Source organism: Pithys albifrons, chromosome 6 (assembly GCF_047495875.1).
Source record: "Pithys albifrons albifrons isolate INPA30051 chromosome 6, PitAlb_v1, whole genome shotgun sequence".
Lineage (NCBI taxonomy): Eukaryota > Metazoa > Chordata > Aves > Passeriformes > Thamnophilidae > Pithys > Pithys albifrons.
Window position 1 is genome coordinate 6441679 of NC_092463.1, and position 15140 is coordinate 6456818.

A 15140-nucleotide genomic window follows, 5' to 3' on the forward strand; every position below is an offset into this window, starting at 1 on the left:
TGTCAGAGCAATAATTTCTGGTGAATTCAAATACTGTTGAAGAGAGTTAGTTATTCAAACATTTAATTTTTTCATTTTATATACCTCTTACAGTAAGGCTGGTAATTGTTCCAGTGCAGAACATCAGTGTTTTCTCCATTGGAGTTGTTGTTTGCACTCCTGCTTTTCAACTGTATTGCCAAATAAAGATTAGAGTCTCTTCCCAGAGAATACACCCCTTCAGCAGGCTGTGATGGACCTGCCACTCCAAAATTCACCAGGAAATTTTGTGTATGGGAGGAGCACCAATGATCAATCTCCTGTTTTCCATCACAGCCATGTGTGCAGAGGTGTGTGCACATCCACAGGCTGAGCAGCCTGCCCAGATTGCAGGACTCTGTTTCCCCATGCCACATGATGCTGATCAAAGACAACATTTTCAGTGCCAGTTCCCATGTGCAGGTGCAATAGTGAGGTCTCAGCACAGTCTACAGTGCATTTATCAGGGCTGGAAGTTAATGATAAGAGACTGACTGTGCTTTGAAATGATATCACAGAATGGTTTGGATTGGAAGGGTCCTTAAAGACCATTGAGTTCCAGGCCCCCTGCCATGGGCAGGGACACCTTCCACTACACCAGGTTGCCAAGCCCTGTCAAATTTAGCCTTGAACACTTCCAGGGATGGTGCATCTACTGCTTCTCTGGGAAACCTGTTCCATATCCTGCCTTTTTGCTGAAGTAGACCAGTGTGAGTTTGACTGCCGTGGAAGGGAGACATCTTCATGTTACATTGATACTTCTTGTAGAGAGCAGAATTTTTATTCACTTTCAGTGTCCTCCTAGCCTGCATTAGGCACTTCCAGTACCTGGGAAACAAGCTTAGAGAAGCCTGTCTAGAGTGGTTTATGTTGGGTTTATGGCGCTGGGGGGTCACTGCAGCTCATGACACCCTTGCACTTCACAGCCCTGTCTTCGCCGAGCTCCTGCCTGACAGCTGGGGAATGGGCTGCTTGATGGAGTGTTCTACAGGTTAACTCATTCCTTTTGGAGGCAAACAGTAATTCAGAGGGTTTTGTGGCAACCTGGTAGCAGTTTCAGCAACCAGCCAGGGGAAAGTGTTCCAGCAGTGAGTGATCTTGAATCCTTTGTTCTCCCCCTGCCTCCTTTGGGCAGCCATTGTAGGGTATGTGGTGCCCATAGTTCCCAGCTGAGGTTTCCTAGTCTCTGGGTCCAGTGCACAAACCAGATCTGGCCAGGTGAATTTAAACAGTCATTTTGTTTGGAATGTTGTTTTACTTTTTCAAAGCTCAAAACAGCCCAACTCCAGGGATGGCCTTTGCCTAATCCTCATTATCCTATCAAGAAGGGTGTTTTAAGCAGCCAGGAATGCATTTACGTTGGCTCTCAGGTTGTTGCATTGGATGCCTTTGTTTGGTGCAATTTTGGCATCACATGGAATAAATCAAGCAAATAGAAATGTAAACACACTTTTATATCTCAGGGCTCTGAACTGGTCTAGGAATGGGCAGTTGGGTTCAGGTTTTGGTCTTATATGGTTGGGCATGAATAGGAACCCAAGCAAAGTGTGTTACCAGTCCTTTTCAGAGATTATTTCTTTCATGATTATTTTTTTCCTCTCCACATTTAGCAGAAGGTGTAATGGAGGCAGCAGTAGGGCAGGAGCCAGGAGACACGGGACTTATTCCCAACTCTTCCCTCCCTTTTTTTCCTGTCTTTTTGGACTGTTTTGGTCTCTACCACTCTTAGCACCAGCAAGCTCTGATGTTGTTTGAGCTCTCTAGGTGTTCCAGCAATGCAAATATTAGCGAGTGAGGTGCAGATACCCATCTGTGGGGACAAAGAAGATGGGCAGGGAATTTCTAGAGAAAGACAGGGCTGCCAGGAAGTTTCTGGCCTGTCTTGTAAACCAAAAAAGTCTAGTCCAAGACTTGCACAGGTTTGTCTCAACCAGGTCTCTCAGAGATTTTGTCTTGACCCATTTCATGTTTGGAAACCAAGCTGTGCCTGGGGATCAGTATCGCACAGAAATTTTGGGGCAGTTTCTTGGGAAACAAATTGTGTTTGGGTTCTGCTGGTAGAAAGGGAGAAGAACAGGCTGAAAGGGCTGGGGAGACACAGAAGTTCTGCTTGTCCTTGTGCCTGACCCTGCAAATGCTGCATCACTGAGGGCTGAAGAGTCTAGAGAAGCATGGCAAGAGCCCAGCTGTGGACAGCCACACTGGCTTTGCTCCTCTCCTGGTAACAAATCTGGGTGCACTGCAGTTCTTGCTGCTGATGTTTTGGGTGGAACACTGGGAACTGCTCCTGCTGTAGGGAATTCTCTGGCAGCACATGCCCTCAAAGGACTCAGGAGGTCAGGCTGGATCTGTGGGGTTTGTGCTGATGCCAGCAGAGTCTGGGGTCCTGCAAGGTCTCAGCTGCATATGCTGCATCTGCTTTGGCTCTGAAAACTGCTCAGAGTGGGGTATTGGGGAGAATTCTATAAATCAGGCAGTTGTTTTTCTCCTGCCCGTCTTCTTTCTAGGTAGGGAATAACTAGACCTTTTATCCACTCGTCCCAGGAGAATTTGTACCTTGTGAAAAGCTCCTGCTGCCAGAGTGAAGTTGTTCTCTCACTGCACCTCCCCTTCTTTTCATTTCCCCATTGCTGAGATGCAGCAGACTTGGTCATTCCTGAAACAGTGACCGATTGTCTGGTTTGGCTGGTTCAGCTATTTGCTAAACATAATGCTCTTTCATCTTCCAGGAAATCGTCTGGACACCTCCACCGGAGTGGAGCTTGCTTTATGCTCCTGTTTCAATGGGCAAATTAAAGCAGCTATTTTCCCAGTTTAAACATAACCTGGTTTCTCAAGTGAATTAGAAATATTCGAAGGAAGGGAAAAGATCGTTTATTAATGAATTTTTAAGAACTATAATCCTAAATTAACCAGCCAGCCAGCCTCTTTTCCTTCCTGGGGAAAGGATTCTCCTCCTCCCCCATAAGAAACATCCACAGCACTCACACTTCAGCATTTTTGTTGGGACCTAAAGGGCACCCGCTGGGGCCCTCTCACACCATCTGCGTGATGTGCAGCTTTCCTCATTGCTCCCTGGCAAGTCAGGTCACTTTGGCTGAGGTTTGAGATTTCTTTTCACTGGTAGCAGAATAAAAATGTTTCAAAATTAAATCCTCTCTTAGTGCTTCACCAGCAAGAGAGGAGACAGTCACCTGCCTGCTCTCATCTGCCCAGTGTCAGGGAGGCTCTATAAAGCCAGTGCCTTGCCCATTTTCCTCTGTTTCTTGAGATGACAGGAAGGAAAGTGTGGGCATCTGGCACTGCTTCAGCAGGCTGAGGTTTTGGAAAAAGGCACAGCTCAGGACTGACTCCAGGCCAAAGCCTTGGCTGGCTGGTGAGCAGCGTTTGAGAGCGAGTTTGTATTTCTGAGAAATTATTGCAGAAACAAATAATGACCAAACCCGCTGGGCAACATTTGTGATGCTGCAAATGATGCAATTCAACTTTCTTTTCTTACTGTGGCAATTAAAGATTTCACTAAAAGAAAAAGCACCAAGGAGAAATACACCCCGACTTCTTCCTCTAGAGAATGAGTCAAGTTCCTTGCATGGGGTTCCAGCACAAAGACATTGAAAAGTCTGGCCAGCAACTGGGTTCAGCAGGAAAGCTGAGGACAGGCTTTTGTGCAACTGCTAATAGGTCCCTCTCCCGTGGCCGTGCCGGATGGGAGGAAACAAACAGTCCTTTTTTGTTTTGCAGTTCATGACCAAGAACCCCACGATGCGTCTGGGCAGCGCTGGGCTGGGCGGTGAGAGTGCGATCCTGCGACACCCCTACTTCAAGGACCTGGACTGGGACCTGCTGAACCAGCGCCAGATGGAGCCACCATTCAGGCCCCGAATTGTGCGTGGCAGGCAGGGATGGGGGAAAGGGATTCCTGGGAGGGGGGGGTTCCTCTTTTTGACTCTGTAAGCAGATGTATTCCCATGAGGCAGGAAAGGAGGTGAAGGAAGGGTGACCTTGACACATAAGGCCTAGCCTAGGAGCAGGGAGGTGAGATCTCTGTCTTGGTTTTGCTGGTGGTTGCCCACCTGATGTGGGACAGGTCGTTTTTCCCCTCTATCCTGGATTTTCAAAGGCAGCTCAGTGAGAGAGTGCAGGTTCGTAAAAGCAACTGCAGCAGATTTGGCACCTGACTACCCTTTGCCCTGCCCCAAAGGTAAAACAGGGTAAGTAATCCTCATCCTGCTCACTCCACCTAACCCTTCACAACAGGGCTGTCTCTCCCTTGTCTCTCTCTGTCTGTTCAGCCCCCAGTACAGTACTCCCTGCTCAGGCCACTGTCAGCTGAGTGGTTCAGCAGAGAGGCTGCAGAGGACACAGTTCTGTCCCTGTTCCCAGTGATGCTACACAGCCCTAAGGATGCCCTGTGAGAGAAGAGTGCTGCTCTCCATGGAGAGCCTTTCCAAGATTGTCTCTGTGGCTTCCTTGTCTTTGAAACTGTTGCCTGGAGTGGTGTGTTTGATGCCGTGGTCACTCTGCAAGCTCTTAGTGGCAATGGTCCACCCAGTCCTGCTCCATCATCATGGGGTGCAGGATCAGGAACTCAGAGAGCTGGGACAGCACAAGAGCAGACTTCCGGAGTTGTTCCTTGACCTGAATCAAAGGCTAAGGGAGCCTGCTCAGTCCACCATGAGCTGGATGGGATCTGGGAGTGTTGGACTTCAATGGCAATAAATTTTATTGAACTTAAGCGTCAATAAAACATCTTGTTCTGGATGCAGGAAAAACACATGCCTGAAAGTGTGGCACAAAATGAGTTTGTGTGTGTGCAGCCTAAACAGTCTCACTTTATGGCACACAGCCAGGAATCCAGCACCTGGAGGTGAGACATTTGTCTTCCCACGTCCCAGTAATTCATTATTGTTTAAATGGCAAGTTTAATGGCTGGCACATAGAGGAGCGTCCTCCCACTCCCTCCCCAAAACCCAGCTGAGACACTCTGCAGTTAAGGAGGGACTGCGTGGAGTCAGAACAGAGCTGATAACTGCTCCACATGGCTGGGTCTGTGCTGCCACTTGAGGGAAGGGACTGATTTATGTGCCCTGCCCTGCCATGTCTGGGCAGGCAACAACTCAGTAGTTGTGTCAGTTAAATCTAAGAGGGGGTTCCCTGTCAGAAACCTACAGAGGTTTGAAAAGGCTTTGCACTGCTCCCAGTCTAACCCCAGAAAAAGCTCTTGTTCAGCTCAGCCTGGGTTATGGAGGTGATGGTTCAATGCACTCAGGACTAAAGGTGCAGAGCGAAGACCAAGCAGATAATACATACTTTTGACATCTCTTTTCTTTGTCTTTTCCATCTGACAGAAATCCAAAGATGACGTGAGCAACTTTGATCCAGATTTTATAAAAGAAGAGCCCATCCTGACTCCCATTGAAGAAGGGATTCTTCCAATGATAAACCAAGATGAATTCAGAAACTTTTCATTCACCAGCCCAGAACTGCAGCAATAGCTATGGCTCTGAAGAAGGGTTGCTGAGAGGACTGGGGGAAAATGAAATGAAAGCCAGGTTTACCAGTAATTTCATTCTCAAGGAGTAACAGTGCACTGACTTACATGGTACAGCAGCACCACTGTCAATGTTACCTTAATGTGAAATTGAAACCTTCCTGTTTGTAGGACTTATGCAGCTCTTTGATCAAATATTGACAGGGTGGAACAGACAAGATATTGTAAATAGTTGATGCAGACAGAGCATTGAATGCTGAGCTGGTTGGTTCAGCCTGAATGTCAGCGCTTGCAGTGGATTCAAGGAGTCAGCATGAGCATGAAACAAGTGTCTTGCAGCTCTGAGCCAAATAGACTTGTTGCAATTCTGATTGTTTGCAAGACTATTTTGAGAAGTCCCAGCACTGTCCAATGTTTTGGAGACATGATCCAACATCCCATGGCCTGACTGAACCAGATGTTCCTACTGACTTTACCTGTTCCCACAGTATTTATTTCTTTCTGAAGGACAAATGGCTCTCTTTGCCACTGTTTGGGTTCCCATGTGAAATAATTTCATTGTGCTGACATGCAGAAGGAAAAAACCAAATGCCCTGTGCCCCACACAGATTCTTCCAAATCAAAGGGAAGTCATGTGCTCGTAGTGTTTTACTGTTTGTGCGATATGAAAAGTTTTAGTGTTTGCATTCTGTGAAATGCCTTTTTACATCATGAATCTTCAATGCTCCTTTCTTTGCCTCCCAGCTGTTTTCAACTATAATGTAACTTGTAAAACCTTACTGTTTATTTAGGCCCATTCTATTTAATTATGCTATACAGAGCCCCTTTTGTGGGTTTAGTGCCTCATTAAAATTTTGATCCAAAGTGGTAGCACTTAAATTATTTGTAGTGTTATTGCAATGGGAGCCGCAGAGCTGGCAAACTGCTTAGAAGCAGAGTTGTCAACCAACAGGTAACAAATAAGGAGAACTTTTCTCCCTTGAGAATGATAAACCTTATCTAAGATACAGGGTGTCTTGGTTTGATTTGGATTTGAGGGCTTATTACTCAGAGGGCGATTCCTTCAGTTGTGGTGTCAAGCACAGGCAGACAGAATTGATTTTTTCAGTGCAGGTTGTAGAAACCAGATGCTATGGGAGATGGTTCTGTGCTTTCCCTGCTTTCCTGGAAGCTGGATGACTTTTCAGTAGCTCCTTGGCACATCTTTGCACTCCTTGATGGGCTTGAAGCTGTCTGATTGGTTTATAGCCTCTTCCTGGGGCAGATATGAATTGCCACAGAAGGAAAGGGATTTCTAACCTCTTGCAGAACTGATGCTGTTTGTACAGGGCTATTCACAAGCTGTAACTTGAGAGAAGGGTGAGGTGTAGCAGAGAGGGGCAGTTCTGCACAGACCTCACACCACTGTAGCTGTAGAGGTGGTGTAGGGCAGCAGAAGCATTTGACAAGGAAATTACACAGACACAACCCCCATTTACAGCACAGCCCCCCCAGTATGTATGTGCTCACCTGCTCTGAGACCGAGTTAGAAATAAGAAATCAAAGCTGAGATCTACATGCAAGTTTTATCCCCTGCTACCTCAGCCCTCTTTGCTTGACGAAGTTACCTTGGACTCCTTGTGTTTTTGTGCTTGTGTGTTACACCAGTTCTTCCTCTTCTCTACATCTCCTCTTTCAGGTAAGCACAGCTTCATTCTCTGGCCTCCCTTCCCTTCCATGGGCATCTTCTGGCCACGTTGCAGCCCATCCCTTTGCTGCTCTGTAGATATCCAGCTCCTTCAAAGTGGGGCAGGAGAGGAGGAAAAACAGGTTGTGTCATGTAAAGCAGGAGAAAGAAGAGGGAATATCCAGAAAAATGATCTGAGAACCAGTCATGCGGGCTAGCTTGAGTTGCTTTCCCAGATAGGAAGAAACAGTACAGGGATGGATGCATTTGCATGAGGGGGCCACTGTGGCATCTTATTCACATGTGAATTACATGTGGTGTTCACCAGACATGACCCTGGGCAATTCCTCACTCCCTTTCCCACTCAGTTACGACTGCAGCAGTGCTTGCTTGGCAAGGGGTAAGTGCAGCTAAGCTGGACACTGAGATTGGGATCCCCAAAACTGTGAATTCTGTCTTGTTGGCTTTTTGACTCTTCCACTGTCAAGGATTACGAAGAACCCATCCCTTCCTGGAGATCAGGGCTGGAGAACAGTAAGTGATACATCTTTTTTTGCCAGCATGGTGGTATCACCCCAGGTTTTAATTGGTTGTGTTAGTCCTTGAGTCTCTGGAGACTTTATGGAATCATTTCTGCTGGAGAAGCTAGTGCCACCTGTTGCCTTCAGCATCAAAATGTGATCCCATGTCCATGACCCCAGGATCTGAGTATTTACACCACTGAAGGATGTGTAGTAGTGACTTACAGAGACCTTTTATTGGAGTGACAGTGTCATATTATATCAATACCCACCAATCTGTGTCTTGAAAGCACCGGGGAGTGGAAACTGTCACCTCTGTAGGTGCTCTATTGGGGTTTTTGTGAACTCTGAGTCAGAATGTTTGTAGATCTCTGGAGAATATAAGATGGTGTCTGAGGCCACCCTGGGGAGCAGGAAAAGCTCCTGCTCTGGCCAGCCAGTACCTCCTTTGGCCCAGGGCTTGGTTTAATGGGGATCAATGCCAAAGGGAGTTTCTTCTCCAGCTTCTCTTTTCATTGATTTCAAATGGCGTCAGTCACTCCACCCTACCATCTCCCTCACTGCAAAGCACATGGACACATCTGTGATTGGACTTAAAAGCCTAAGGTTCTGCTATATAGGAATTTTTTTTTGTTTTCACAATTTTCCTCTGGATCTTCCTTTATAATTTAGGGCAGCTCTTCCCCTCCGTCGCCTGCTGAAACTCACATGTCTGTGTAATGATTTCAGCCACTCGAGTCAGCAGATCCTGAGTCAGCCACATTTGGCCAAGGTCCCTGAACTCTCCCATACATTTTATGGGGAGCTGCCATTTCAATCATGTTCCCTCAGATTCTGTCAGCAGCAGGGATGAAGATCAGCTCAATAAAAAGTATCTATGCAATAGCTTTGCGTTTGAAAAAGCTGAATTAGTGTTTGCACTGACATTTAATATGTAAAGAAATACTGATTTATTGGAAAAAAAAATAATGAGTTTTCCATGAGCTACCCTGCCAACTGTTTTAGCTTTGTTGCTTGTCTCAGTGGATGCAAGATGGTTTTAGTCTATTAATTTGGTCCTGGCTTTAGAAGTATATTAAGCTAGCAGCCATGGGTTTGTAAGGTTTAAAGCATAAAATGCTTGTATTGGCTCCAGTGTGAAATCTGGCAATTGAGTAAATTGTAATTAGTTCCCTTTGCACTGCTTTTAGTGCTTGCATGAAAAGAGAGGATCCCTTTGATGTCTCTAAATTTGTGTTCTGTGCAATCCTTTCATTTTCAAAGAGGTATGTGAAATTTAGCTATAAAATTCAGTAGCCTGCATCTCCTTCAAGGCCTTTGAAAGTTGATGGTAAGTAGCAGACGGTCTAGAATAAATAGATGAAAATCATCTCGCATATACTCAGGCTGGCTGTGCTGCCAAATACATCATGTTTAATACCGCTGCTTGATAGGCAATGGAAAAAATCTCACAGATTCCAAGTGCCTAAGGGATTTCAAAGTAAAAAATGCAATTCTAACTGCTGGCTGAGGATGCTTTGAATGCATTCTCAAGGACTGGCACAGGTTCCTCACTGCTTGTGAAGTCCTGTATGGTTTGCAAGTTTCCCTTGGAGCTGTGTGCTCCTCCTGCAGAAGCTGCTCTTTCTCCAGTTGGATTTGAGAGAGGCTCCAGTGGCTGTGGTATGAGGACTTGATTAGCAATGCCCAGAGCCGGGAGCAATGAAGAGGAAAACATGTCTGGGATCATCTGCTCTGTCCTTTGGCCAGAAAGTAAAGAGCTGTTCACTGCTGCCTGCTCTCCCTTGGTTTGCTCAGCTGCTCAAGCGTGTAGCCAGAAGGTTTCTGCTCCCCCCCAGGGAGACCATTTCACAGCATTTACAACTCTTCCTGCTAAGTAAATGTCCTGATATTTGGAAATGACGTGAATGAGATGGAAATCTGTCTTATCATGCCGTTCGGATTCTCATTGGAAGCTGCAAGTCAGGGTTTGTATTACTAAATATATACAGGGCTGCCAAACCAAAACATTCAGAAATGATGAGTCAGCTTGTCTGAAAATCACAGCTCACTCAGGAACCAAGAGCTTTCCAAAATAATAAATGTCAAAGTCCATTTTTTTTTGAGTATCTGTACTATGAATAGTTTGGATCCTGACTTGCACTTCTCCATATCACTAAGAGCTGGAATGTCATGTAATTACAATTTTTTTAGATGAAGGCTGGGGTCTGTGGATTGGTGTGAAGTCAGGTGTTGCATTGTGGAGGAAAATGCCAGACACCAAGAGGTGGGTGATAAAACTGTGAGAACAGAGGGCATGGGGTTTATGTATTTTTCCATCTCTTCCTGTTCTTTACGTACAGCCACCACAGTGTGGCCCCTTGTCTCCCTGTTTTAAAACCCACACAGCAGGGCATGCGGCAGGCCTGGGAGTGAAGAAAGAGGTGGGGAGGGCATTTAGTTGCTCTACAGACACTGTGTGTAGGGCTTGTCCATCAGCATTTCTGAACTCCTGCATCAGGCCTTGCACAAATCTGTCACCTTTTGCCTTCTGCAGCCCATCCTGCCTTGCCCTGGGCACAGCACTTGGCATCACCCTTTGGGCTGCCATCGTTGGGAAGTGTCCTACTGATGCAGCCAAGCCTGAAGGAAGAGCAGGAGGTCAAAAAGCGTGGAAGAAAGGGAGTAGTGTTGGTGTTCAGCTAATGGGGCATCTCCTGCTCCTGGTGGGGACTTCGGTGCAGCCAGTGTCCCAGTACCATCCATATATATGACTGGGAGCTGTGGGAGAAGGCCAGGCTGTCTCCCCTCTCATGCCTTGTATTAGAAGCTAGAAAAGAGAGGGCATGCGAGGGTGTCCTCTAAGAAGTGGGGTCACAACTCTGGGATGTGACTGAGAAGGTGGTGTGTATTTTTGGAAGGACCTCAGGCCACTTGCAGGCAACTAACGAAAGCAAAAGTCATAATTTTATCTCTACCCCATCCACACTGGCAAAGTTTGTCTTCATGAAGGTGGTTTGATGGAGAAGACTGGGGGACCACAGGTCTCAGGGATAGTGGGAGATAAAAATATTGTCGCAAAAGCCTGCTGGGCAGAAATGCTGAGGAACATCCCCAAATCCTCTCATCTCAAGAAGGAAGCTTGAAATGAGCTTTGGTCAGACAAAAACAAAGTCTTCTCTGTGTGGGCTCCCCCAGGTAACAGGTCAGTGTGAAGGTTTTAGCCCTGAAACAGTTTTAACTTGCCCATGGAGTTGGCTCTCCTGCTCCAGCTCTGAGCTCCCACAGCTGCTTTTGGCAACAAGTCTTATAAAAGTGGAGTTGAGAGATTTTAGCAGTGAGTTCAGGATTGCTCAAAACTAATGACTCAGTTTCTCCAGTGCCTCTTTCCTCCTTCAAATGAGGGGTTTATTCATCACCTGATTTCTCATTTTCAAACATGTAACATGGACTGGGGTCAGAGCCTCAGTTTCTCTACAACAGTGACAACTAAAACTGTTTCTTCTTAAATGGAACCTGTTTCACCTTCAGCTCACAGACCTTCAGATCTTCAAGCCACTGCAACAACTCTATCACAACCTCTATAGCCACTACAAGGAACATTGCAAGGGTTATTAATGAGCCCTTTTTGGAGATTGGTCAAGGTGTACTGTGGTTGGGCTGGGAGTGAGAGGCAGTTCTATATATCTCCATCTTACCTGCTTCTAGACTCAGATGGGAAGCAGTTCCAGACCTCCTAGCCATTACAGGCTTGCCTGCTGCCCAGAGATGCCTCCTGCACAAGTCTGGCTTTCTTTTCCCAAATACAGTCGAAAAGAAATGGAGTTTTAAGAGCTTTGTTAGACACTGGTGCTCAACACCATTTTCTTCTGAACACAGTGGCACACACAATGTCACCTTCACCCCAAGAACTGGGTTGCTGGCTTTGTAAATGACACTGACTGATGTTTCCTCTAGTTTCTGGGATGTTGGTGTCTCCCAAACCTGGAGCAGAGGCAGCGCCATTGCTAGCTGAAACCTTCTGACTCAAGGCAGGAGGGTAGTATTACAGGTAAATATTTCACCTGGAGCTGAATAACCATTCTTTTTAAGCTCTGTGAACACACTCTGGGGCTTGAGTTTAAGCATTGTTATCTGATAGACATACCTGGACATGTTGCTCTCCTTGGGGCAGCCTTTCTGCTTGCCACTTCTCAGGCCATTTATTCTCACTCATTGCCAGCCCTTCCTCCAAGGGGAAGGTTGCGTGGTGGTTTTGTTCAGCTCCGTGTTTCTGCCACTTCCCTGGACAACGGGGAAAACCTGCCTCCAGTTGCCTAAGGAAATGAGTCAGGTGAGCCTTATGTCACAGCATTATGTTCCTTTTAAATGCTAATCTCAGTAGCTTAAAACTCAGTTTTAACTGGAGGAAAAAAGGCAAGTGTGACCTCTAAGGATGCTCAGCTGAGCCTGGACTTTAACGAAATCCCTTCACTTGTGGGAATCTTCATCCTCGAGTTTCACCAGGGCTCCCTGCAGACCCATGGAAATTGCCATGTAGAGCCTTTGTCTAAATTACACCCTGGCAACTGAAGGCTCTTTTGTTTTTGCTTACAATGAACAAGAGTTTTCCCTTCCAGCTCAGAATGCCTTCTCTCATCTGTTACCCTGACTCCTTTAATTTTTCTTCCCCTGCACCAATTTACCGTGGTCCCGAGTCTCCTGCACACACAGAGGGGAGTTCTGCTGGTGCCCATCTGGTGAAGATGTTGTAACCCAAAATGGGGTTGTCTCTCAGCTATTTTGCTGGAGTCTGGTAATTTGTCTGACATGGAAAATCCCCAAACTGCAATCAGTGCCCTGAACGCTGGAGTGGAAAATGACAAAATTATAACATGGCTCATCTCCCCGTGGTCAATTACTCTGTGCCTACATATAGACCTATTGGTGTTGGTCTGGACCAGCCAGTGTGGCTGTAAAGGTTTTGACTCTGTGGCCTCTGAATTGGGCTAAACATAGAGGAAGTGAAGTACTCATGGCCTTACTAACAATGGAGGTTTGTTAGATGTGGGTGATCCTCATTTTCTCTGAAAGCATTTCGGACAAAAAGCCATCGACTTCCTCTTCATTGTATTTAGCCAGACCTAGGCAAAGGGACGTGGAGGGATGGACAGATATTCTCTCCTTCCCGCAAGAGGGGATATGTCTCCTGGGGGAGAGGGAGGTACCAGGGAGCCTGTCAGTGGTGGCCAAATTTTGAGGGTGACCTCCTGCAGATGTCTCTCAGTTTTGGTGGAGCACAAGTGTATCCAGGGAATCCTGAGCACTAACAAATGGCTTTGGAGCCCCCAGCAGCACCTGGAGTTCAACGCCAGGCAGGTGGCCCATGGTATCCTGCTTTGGAGATGGGTTCCTAGGCAGAAACAAGGTAAGAGCAAGGAGTTGCCTGGAGCTACCCAGGCCTGGAGTGAAAGCCTTAATGCAGCAAGCCTATTAGTGCTTGGCTGGGCTGGAAGAGGCACATGAGGTCACTCAGGGACTTTGCCTTAGTCCTCCACCCACCTGTGCACTCAGGCTGGGGCCGTGGTGAGCAGCTCATGGGACAGTGGAGCCTGCCTGGTATGCAGAGCCTCGCAGCTGGGCTTGAACAGCCCAGAAGAGGCACCTGTACAGCTGGAATTGGAAACAGGAAACTTCTTTTAAGCATAGAATCCTAGAACATCCTGAGTTGGAGGGACCCACAGGGATCATCGAGTCCAACTCCTGGCCCTGCACAGAACTACCCTTATTTAGACAATATCTAAATGAGCATTCTAGTTGAGAAAGGGTGATTGAAGCCTAAGCTGTTGGTTATGTCAAGACCTTTCTTTCCCTGCTCCCTTCTTCCAGCCTTTCCCACTGAGCACTGCTGCCCCTGAGCCAGTTGTTTACAGAGTGATGACCACAGGCAGCAAGAGCCCCACGATAATTTAGAGTCATCAGGAAAAGTTCACACAGATAACACCTACACTTCTAAATCTTGGTGTCCACATAAATCAAGATTCTGCAGCTTGTTCTTATGATGATCATTAGGGGAATCCAGCAGCTTTCTGAGATAGGGTACAAGATAAGCCTGCAGCAAACCTGACTAGACAAGTGATTTTGTTTTAATTGCTGTTGTAGGACAGTACAGATGAAAAACCAAGTGTCCAAGGGAATAGATGCCCTCATCCCCTGATTAGATACATATAATGAGATGGAAAGCTAATCTATCATATTTAGAATCAGTCAATTAGAGAGTTAGGGCTATAGATGTATTTAGCTTTAGCGTTAGGGAGATATTTAAACCACATACTGTACTTAGTCATTACCATGCTAAGTGATAGTAGATGCAGGTCACCCTATATATGGGCCGTGGTAATCAGCTTCAAGTATTACTAATTAAGCCTTTTTCACCTTTGGGCTCCCTTCCATGCCACCATGCATAAAATGGGACATCGAGGTCATGGTGAGATGCTCCTTAAAACCCAACACCCACTGTTTATTGTGGAGTGAAGGGTGATTTGGCTTTCTAGTTCAGCCTCTGCTGCGTGGGGAGAGTTGTAAACAAACAGCTCTTGCTTTAGCACATATTTTGCTTCTGAGTTGCAAGATGCCAGCTGGGCACTGCTAGCCCTTCACTTGCCCAGCTGCCTGCCTGGCATTATTTGAAGGCCACAAACTATCCAGGTGAATAAACTATGTCAAAGCGAGCGTGGCTCTGTCATCTCCCTCCTGGCAATCCTCACTCGTGTTTTCGGAGGAAGTCAATGAAAGCTGCAAATGCTGTAGTTACTCTGGAAAGCAGCTTATGCGATTAGGCAGAAGGTCAAAAATAGAAAAGCCCACAAAGGAAGGCCTAAAAAATTGTGAGTGAGTTGCAGTGATTCCCAGTGATGGCTTCGATCCCTCCCTCCACACACCCCGTGACACAGGAGGTGTCCAAAGTCCTCAGATGGCTCAGGTATCGGCCTCTTAACCAGAGTTCATGGATCCCTCAGGCTAAAAGCTCTTGATGACTTAATTTTAACATGGAAGGGGTTTGCATCTGCTTTTAGGACTCTGCCAGGCTGGAGTCAGAGCCACAAACCACCCTGCTGCAGGTGTTCAGGAGAACAGGGAGCTTTGCAGGTCGTCCCAGCCCAGGAGGAAGGCAGGGGATGGCCACGGAGAAGGGAGTGCAATGTCTCCATGTGCTCTCCAACACAAGGGCAGCTACTTTTTTGGAGCAGCTCCTCTCTCATAGTATTACCGAGGCATTCCTGGGAGCACCCTGACCCCACTCTCATAAAATCATAGAATATCCTGGGTTGGAAAGGACACACAAGGATCATCAAAGTCCAACTCCTGGCCCTGCACAGGACAACCACAAGAATCACACCATATGCCTGAGAGCCTTGTCCAAAGGCTCCTGGAACTCTGGCAGGCTTGGTGCTGAGAAACAACCACCCTGCCCTTAAACCTTCTC

The 15140-nt window shown here is 46.7% G+C and overlaps 1 protein-coding gene across 1 annotated transcript in view; it reads left to right on the forward strand.

Annotated features, from left to right (window-relative positions):
- PRKCH (protein kinase C eta) overlaps positions 1–9645 on the forward strand; it is a 123403-nt gene extending 113758 nt beyond the window's left edge. The window contains exons 13-14 of the mRNA XM_071557325.1: positions 3760–3903; positions 5367–9645. Of these exons, the coding sequence (XP_071413426.1) occupies positions 3760–3903; positions 5367–5513 (291 nt within the window). The 3' untranslated portion in view covers positions 5514–9645. The remainder of the gene's footprint in view (positions 1–3759; positions 3904–5366) is intronic.
- The last annotated feature ends 5495 nt before the right edge of the window (positions 9646–15140 follow it).